At 39.4% G+C, this 8,508-nt stretch overlaps 1 protein-coding gene across 1 annotated transcript; it reads left to right on the forward strand.

Annotated features, from left to right (window-relative positions):
- Positions 1-1,863: 1,863 nt before the first annotated feature.
- LOC111656492 (uncharacterized) lies at positions 1,864-6,426 on the forward strand. Its single transcript, XM_023408224.2, has 4 exons — positions 1,864-1,870; positions 2,543-2,614; positions 2,915-4,547; positions 5,281-6,426. Exons 1-4 carry the CDS (start codon positions 1,864-1,866, stop codon positions 6,377-6,379), a joined length of 2,811 nt encoding a protein of 936 aa, XP_023263992.2. The 3' UTR covers positions 6,380-6,426.
- Positions 6,427-8,508: the final 2,082 nt, after the last annotated feature.

The raw sequence follows: 8,508 nt of genomic DNA on the forward strand, positions 1-8,508 counted from the left end.
GAAGTGTTTGTGTTTCACTCAGCAAAGTTTTCCGGATAAAAATAATCAAAGTCCAAATGGATCAAAGTCCAATTCTCATTAAGGTTTTGAGCAAATATCCAGCTGTGACCTGAACACAATAAACGAACAGGTCACTTCAATGACAAGATGTAAAACTGTAGCAGAAGATTTAGTTTTTCCCTCAACTCTCACATATTCTGGACTAAAGCTGTAGAGAAGAAGTTTACTTTTAAAAGTACTCACACAAAGAAAATCTGTTTTGGTTTAGCGCATGCAAACCCTGATAGATATCTACAGTATGTCTGTGTAAAAATACGCATACAGATGACAGAATCAGACCTCGGGGGAATCTGAAGGGAACGTCCAGCCTTGCATATGAGCTGACATGATGCACGATGTGACTAAAACGTGAAAGAACACAGATGGGAACTTGATATTCTGTGAGTCAGTGGGTTGTAAAAAGAACATGTGATTGCTGAAACTAGAAAATCCACCTTTTCTTCCCACAAGAATATATATAAAAAGAGTGAAGCTGAGAGAGAAAGAAAGACAGACAGAAAGAAACCATCTGTCTGCAGGCTCTCATATCTTAGATGTGTTTTATGAGCCAGAAAGCAGTGGGATAATGGATTTTCAGAAGACAGTGGTGATTATAATAATGATTCTGAGAAAATTGCCAACAGGTTAAAGTTTGGATTCACAAACATTTGATAAAAAAAAGATGAAACGATTAATCACTTTAAATAGTCAACAATTCTGATAACTGGTTATTCAGTTCAGTTCTTCTCAAATATGAAGATTTACTCCTCTCTCTGTTTTACATCAATGTAAACTCACTGACTGTTAAAACAACATTTGAGGACGTTGCCTTGGACTGAATTGTGGAGACCCCATTTCAGTATAAATGATTAATTGAAAACAAACATTGGCAGATTAATCAATAAAGTAATCGTTATAGCCCTAATCAGAGCTGAGATGATTATTCATGGGTGGGGGGCAGGGATGAATGGGTTGCTCTTTTCTTGCCAAGTGGCAAAAATCCAGACTTACAATTGATTTTTCAAGAAAGAAATTATCCGTTGTATGTAAATGGTGTAAAAGTCAGTGTAAAGCTTAGCCTATACAAGTTCTGTGGCTTAAAAAAAGAACTTAGTGTTTGATCGTTGCGAGTTTTCTGCATTTGGACGTTTAAAAACTAGACCCGGCATATTAGATAAAACGTCCCTCTCTAAGTTCAGTTGTTGGGACCCGAGTGAGATGAAGCTCATTAGAATCCATCTTAACGCAGTAGGAACAGAACTAAACCTTCACCACAAGAAACCGATTTCTATTAAGTTACACATTAGCATTATGAGCCCTCAGACTTCCTGCAGGGTACTAGCATAAGGGTCAAAGGCCGAGCAGTTTCCAGGATCTACTTGTCACCCCCCCATCCCACCCCCCATATAACCACTGGGATGCTAATGTCTCCCCTGAGTGGAGCAAACAGTAACCACTGTAAAAACCAGAGCGTCACCTCTGACCCCTCTTCCTAAAGTTGCCCCTCTTTCCCGCTATTGATCCTTCAGATTCCTCCGACATTGAGGGTAAGTGTGAGAATTCTCTTCCAGGTAAAGGCATGTGAGGAGTCATTAACTATGGCTCATCCAGAGTGTGTGTGTGAAAACTCACCATACAGAGAGGGGGCACTCAGATGGATCATTAAAGACATCTATTGCTGCCGGTGGTTGGTGAGTGCGGTTCAAAGGTTGCCCCCGTTTCTTCTGGGCTCTCTCAATCCACACAGAGAGGCAGGTGTTGGGTCAAGCGGATAACACTGACAAATGCAAGAAGTCAGCTCTGACACACGAGGAGGCCACGCTCATGGCAGGTAAGCAGCGCTCATAAATCAAGCTGATTGAACAAAAGCTTTGTTGTATCATCTATGAAACTTATGTCTTTAAGGGTGTGTAATAATGTCTTTTTTTGATGATTTCCTTCCTGACAAAAAAACCTTTTCCCCTCAAATTTATGACATAATTTGATTTTCTTTCACTAAAAACAAATCTTGCACACCTATTAATACATCCATCCATCTATCAGTCTGATATTTATATTTGTGGTTAATTAGAGCCCAATGAAGACTAACCGAATAAACTTTCTAACAGCAGAAATCCAAACAGTTATTTGGGGTTTTTTATGGGTAATGCTGCGTTAAAAACTAATAGAACATATGAAAGAACATACAATATATGAAAAAGTGTTTAAAAGCTAATTTCTGAGATGCCACACAGAAGTAGTGTGTCATTTTCTGTAGCACACTTCTGAAACATGTTATCGGTGTTTTTGTTTTTTTTCTAATTCTTCTAAAATTAGGCAAAATCATAAAGTATCAAGGTGATAAAACAATGTTAAGTAGGTTTATTAAGCTGTTAAACAGGGACCCCAAACAGAATCTCAGTCTTAAAGCCTAGAGTCTAGAACATGCTATTCTTCATGAGCTTATTCTTGTTTTAAACTCTCTCTTAAACTCTTCAGATACTTTTTCCGTGTCCTTCAACAGATAAAATGGAAGCGCTCACACTCCTGCTCATGTTCTTCACACTTCCTGGTTATTCACACGTACTGCAGCCAAGTAAGTATCACATTAGCTCAATGTAACATTTCAAGCTTGTATCAAAATGTACTTTAGTGAGAATTTTGATTTTACTAATCCCGGTAATGACGTTAGTGATGATCCTACAATCAACAGGTCATAAACACGTTCATGCAGATTATTTCATGAGCCTTTCAAAGGGAATGCTTACTGTTGTAATGCTAGGATGACACCAGCTGTTTTTACTTGTTTGCAACATGTTTTATATTTTTCTATTAAAAGAATTAGTGACTAATGTATCTTCTAATTAAAGCGTTTGCTGTCTGTATTGTTCTACAGACACGCAGATAGCTGCGCTGGACAAAGACCACCGGTCTGTGTTGAGAGATGCTTTTATATCAGCAGAGGAAAGAGGAAATGGGGAAAACAAAGCTGCTGAATCCACTGAGAGGAGAGAGGAGGAACAGAGGAGTGAAAGAGTGAGTCCAGAGACAAACCCTGTGAGGATGCCTGTCAAGAAGGAAAAGACTGTGGAGGAAAGAAGGGAAGACGGGCTGAAAGGTGAAGAAATCCTGGACACAAATCAGGGATATGAGACAGGAAGTCTGACTGATGGGATGACTGCTGAGACATTTTCTAAAAGTCTTATTTTAGGGGAAGAAACAAAAAGAGGGCAACACAAAGTGGGGGATTTAGATAAAGAGGTTGTAGAGGAGAAATCAAAGGATGGACAAAATTTGATTCCAAACTCAAAGAAAGAGACACATGATGAGAGCGTAATGGTAAAAACAATGCTGTCAGATAACACAAAAAACTGGAAAATAGTCAAAACTGTCAAAAGTCATAATCCAGGGACACAAAAGGAAGCAAAGTATAATGAAACAGATGTGAAATTTCAAATGGAAAAGTGGAGACAAGGAATGGTGGAAGAGGAGAGAGAAAGCAGGCTGGTTGCAGGGATGAATCTTCATGAGACAAGAGGAGACACTCCTGAGGATGAAAAGGTAATAACTGTAAAACAGGAAGTAGCAGAGAAAGGAGGAAACAGGGAAAGAGCGGAAAATTCTCAGAAAATTCTCACTCATGCTCAAAATCCTCCGAGTACTCCTCCTCCTCCTCGTCATCATAATGTCCCTCCACCATTTCCCGTTACACCCACACAAGTTCCTCCAGCCTCCTCACTCCCTTCCACTGTTTACGCCAAATTTACTTCTCAGTTCTTTCCTCCCGCTGTCACTATTCCCAACCCTTCAGTCTCAACAGCGGTTCCTGGCGAGGTGAGGTCTGTCTCGCTGCTTGAAGATCTCCTCATTGAGGTGTTAGAGAGTCCTGGATATGATCTCAAGCAGAATCTACTGGAAGTCAAGGCTAGCACAGATTTAAAGGAAGAAATGGACAAAAATATATGGTTGAAACCTGCACAGAAAGAGCTACAAACCACACACGACGCACAAGAAGCGAACACTGTTGTTCAACCAGAGAGTGAATCTGCCCCCAAGGTGCAATCATCAACACCAAAACCTAAAGAAGCAAAGTTTATAACTGAAGATTTAAACAGTAAAGAACCAAATCCTACACCAAAATCAAATGAAAATATATCCACAGCTAAACTGGTCAAGCTTACACATAAACCAAACATGACACAGTCCACAGGCAAACCCAAAACAGTTAAATTGGTGGAAAATGACAGCAAACTTGCAGGGAAGCGAAATAAAGCATCTCTTCCCAAACCACAACTGACCAAACCTTCAGCCAAACCACAGCTGACAACTACCAAAACACTTTCAACAAGGCCAACGAAAATCAACAGAGGTCGTAAAAATAAGACAATTACAAAGTCCAAGGAAAAGAAAAGAAAAAAGGACAATAAAACCCAAAAGCCAAAAGAGAAGAAGGAGGAGGTCGCCACGCCAACACACTTTCCTTACTTTATGGATAACTACTGTCCACCTGAGTGTGCCTGCTATGGAAGGTAAGACAATAAGGACGGTGAACATTCACCGCATTCACATTCTCCATCATGAATATTTGCTGTTTTTTTTCCTGTTTCATATACTTTGAATGTTTTGAGGTTTAGGGTGAGACAAAACTAGCAACTTTAAAACGTTACCTTAAGCTTTAGGAACATTTCAAGGAACTTTCACCTATTTCTGAACAAAACTAGCAATGAAAATATTAATTATTAAAAAGGAATAGTTTGAGGTTTTGGGAAATAGGATTATTTGATTTTTGCCAAGAGTTAGACGAGTCAGCAGCTGGTTAGCTTAGGGTAGCACATAAGACTAAAAACAAGGAAAGGGAAGGCTAGCATAGCTTTGTCCGAAGGTAACAATATTCACCCACCAGCACCTCTAAAGAATACCAGTTAACACATTGTATCTCATAGTCATTTTTCGAAGGGTATATTTCCAGACCATTTCTCAGCTAGGAACAGTACATTTTTAGACTTTTGTCATCACCTTAAGCTTATAAGGCAACTCCAGGAATACTTAGACTTAACAGCATAAACAAACTACAACTACTTACAGGATTAACATAACTTTAAAGGTGATCTAAAGTCTCATCTAACTCTCAATGAGAGTGAATAAGCATATTTCCCAAACATTGCAGCTCTGATTTTATGACAGTCAGTTTGTGATCGGGAGCTTTGGTCTCAGATTAGTTTGGAAATCACTAAGTTCATCTTGAGTCTCATTGTTTTCCAGAGTGGTTCAGTGCTCAGACAAAGGAGTGGATAGAGTTCCTTACGGCATTCCCTATAATGCTCGCTACATCCTCCTCATGAATAACCACATCGACAGCATCCAGCTGGACCTGCTCAATGAGTATGTCTCAATGGAGTTCCTTGTAATGAGCAACAACCGGCTCACAGATGGTACCATAGAGGGAGCCTTTGAGGGGGTCCCAGCTCTGAAACGCCTCTACCTGGATAGGAACCTCCTAAAAAGTGTGCCAACTGACCTTCCAGTATCTCTCGAGGAGCTTCGTCTGGACAATAACCAGTTGGGTGTGATGTCGGAGGCAGCCTGGGCCCGGTGCCCCGGCCTGCTGGTGCTGAGCCTCAGCAACAACAGCCTGGGGAATGGATCTGAATCTCTTCCTAATGCAGTGCTCTCTCCTCTGTGCAACCTGCGTACCCTGAACCTGGATCACAACCAGTTAACATCGGTTCCTCAGGGTTTACCACTGTCCATCAAGGAGCTGTATCTCAAAGGGAATCTCATTGGGCAGTTTCGTGGAGGAGCCTTCAATGGGGTGTCAGAGCTGTTGGTATTAGACCTGAGTGCAAACACACTGACAAACAAAGGTCTTCTCAGGGAGTCCCTCCTCAATGCAACACACTTGGAAAGCCTCAACTTGGAGGGGAACAGACTGAAACAAGTGCCACGACACCTTCCCCGCTCACTGAAAACCCTAAATCTGGAGGGAAACCTCATATTGTCCATAAAGAAAGCAGCTTTCAGCACCTTGAAAAACTTGGAACACCTGGGCTTGGCCAGGAATAAGATTTTCAAAGTTGCAATAGGTGCATTCAGGACATTGCCTGTCCTGCACCAGTTAGACCTTTGCCACAACACCTTGCACCAAGTTCCCAGACAGCTGCCGCAGGGTTTGCATTCAGTAGCACTCAGCAACAACAAGATTCAGTCAGTGCCTCGTGATGCTTTCTGCTGGGGTGATAAAAGTCTGACTCTCAGCAGGCTCATACGAGTGCAGCTGGAACACAATTTAATTGATATGGGGAAGCTGGATGCACAGGCTTTTAGATGCTTACGGGGATTCCAGGTGGTGCACTTCTACTGAGCCAATGAACCTTCAAAAAAAAAAAAAAAAAAAACTGAGCTGCTATGACTCTTAATGCACATGTTTTTTTTTTTTTTTTTAAAAGTTTATTTTTAATGGGACTGACACCCCTATTTTATGCATTGCTGTGCCAGAAATCAATGGTGAAACTGACCAACAAAATAAAAATATAATGTGTGTGAAATTCAATTTATTTTATGTGTGTGTATCACACCCAAACATCTGACAGCTTTTATGAAAATAATTCTCCTCCCACATCTTATTTTATTTTACTAACATGCCTCAAAGGTTGGAGAACAATTGAGTACATGAAACAGGAACACTCTAACCAAGTAAACCATTATGGACTTTACTGGTGGTTTTGTCACGACAAAGCAGAACTGGCAACATTTGGTTTCCTTTCATTGTGGGTTTTGAGGGTAGGGTTAGGGTTAGAAATAAATTTTAAAAAATCACTTCAAACTTGCATGAAGTTGGTAATCAAATGCATTTCTCATCTCTTAATTTATATCTTTAATCTACCTCTGGTACCACAGTGCCAGTATTTTTTCAGTATTATTTTTTCCAATCATAACATGAATTTAAAATGTTGTTACAGTTGTGTCTGCAGTTCAAACAAGAGATTTTAAACAGCCCAACTCAAACTTTCTCAAAAGAATATATATATTGATGTGATGGATTCTCTCTCTCAAGCACATTTAAAGTGTCTTCAAGGTGATTTTCACACTAATGACTCCCTGTAAGTTAAGAAATCAGTCTGAAAACTTGCCAAAATTGAATTCTTTGGATTATTTCTGTTACACAAGAAAGTCATGTATCTATATACTTGAAGTCAATGCTGTAAATGTAATGTTGATGTGAATTCAATAAAGTTCCCTATGACTTATTCAGATGTACAAACTAGCTCTTCAAGTTATCCATTTATAGTGTATGGATAGTGTATGGATCACCTCATATACTTTACATGTGACTTTACATTATTCAATGTTGTAGATATTGTACATTTGATATTGACCAAACAGCTCTCTAAAAACATTCATGTGCAAACAAGCTCTTCTAGTTGTTACATTCCCAAAGGTAACAACCAGAAAGACTCTTGTCTGAGTGACGTGATCTGTGCGTGAGCTCTTTCAGAAAAACAGAATGATTCTGAGTAATAGAGGTCTACTGATGTCTGTGGCAAAAAGATTCCCAGATTGGGTATTTTTCTTTTTGTCTCCCATGAATCAAAGTTTTTCCCGACATGTTGCCTCCTTGAGAAGGAAAGCCGAGCAAGTCTTCTGACTGATATAAATAGAGCAGAGGACAGGTGATCCCAATCAGTTAGTAATCAACATGAACACAGAAATAGAGTTTGAGTTTTCAATTGTTTTTAAGTCCACATTGTAGGAACTACAACAAATATAGTAAAAATTTAAAAAACCACTGAGTAAAAATTCTAAAGTAGAAAAACATTTAGGTGCATGCTGGTCAATTAGACATTACATTTACTGAACACCCAATGCATCCCAGTCACATATATAACATCTGAAATTTCAAAAGAATGAGCAAACATGTGTCCTAAAAGATCTTTAAATAACTGCAAATGTTCGAGACAGTCACGAGACAAAAATTACAGAGAAAAAAAATGACAGGAACAGGCTTTAGTGCACCCTGTCAAAATAGCATATGCTACAGTTTATAAAAATGAAAGGCACTTCAATGCAAGTAAGAAAAAGACAAGAACGCTTGATAACATTGTCCTGTCAGTAAATGTTGAAAGGACCTGCAGATTTCTAGTTATCAAGCGGGTGTACGGCCAACCCAGAAAGAAACATTATCGAAACCGGCTGAAGTCACATTATATATAGATACAGAGTGTAGACCCCTCAGATATTTACTAATTAACACTGTTTTTCTACTTTGTGATGTTCTCTCTTGTGGGGATATGGCTTTTCTTGGGCTATGAATGACCTCTCTATGGATTTCATTTCTATGTTCATGTTGATTACCATGTGAGCTCACTGATTGGATTCACCTGTCCTAAACTCCATATGAGTTGCTCAAATGATTTGCTTGGGTTCTGCGTTTTCTTGTAGACGAGAACATGTGTTGAAATCTGGATGCACAGAACGAAAACTAGAAGACTT

This window comes from Seriola lalandi, unplaced genomic scaffold (assembly GCF_002814215.2).
Source record: "Seriola lalandi dorsalis isolate HSWRI2012SDOR001 ecotype SW California unplaced genomic scaffold, Sedor1 jcf7180002054357, whole genome shotgun sequence".
In the NCBI taxonomy this organism is placed as follows: domain Eukaryota; kingdom Metazoa; phylum Chordata; class Actinopteri; order Carangiformes; family Carangidae; genus Seriola; species Seriola lalandi.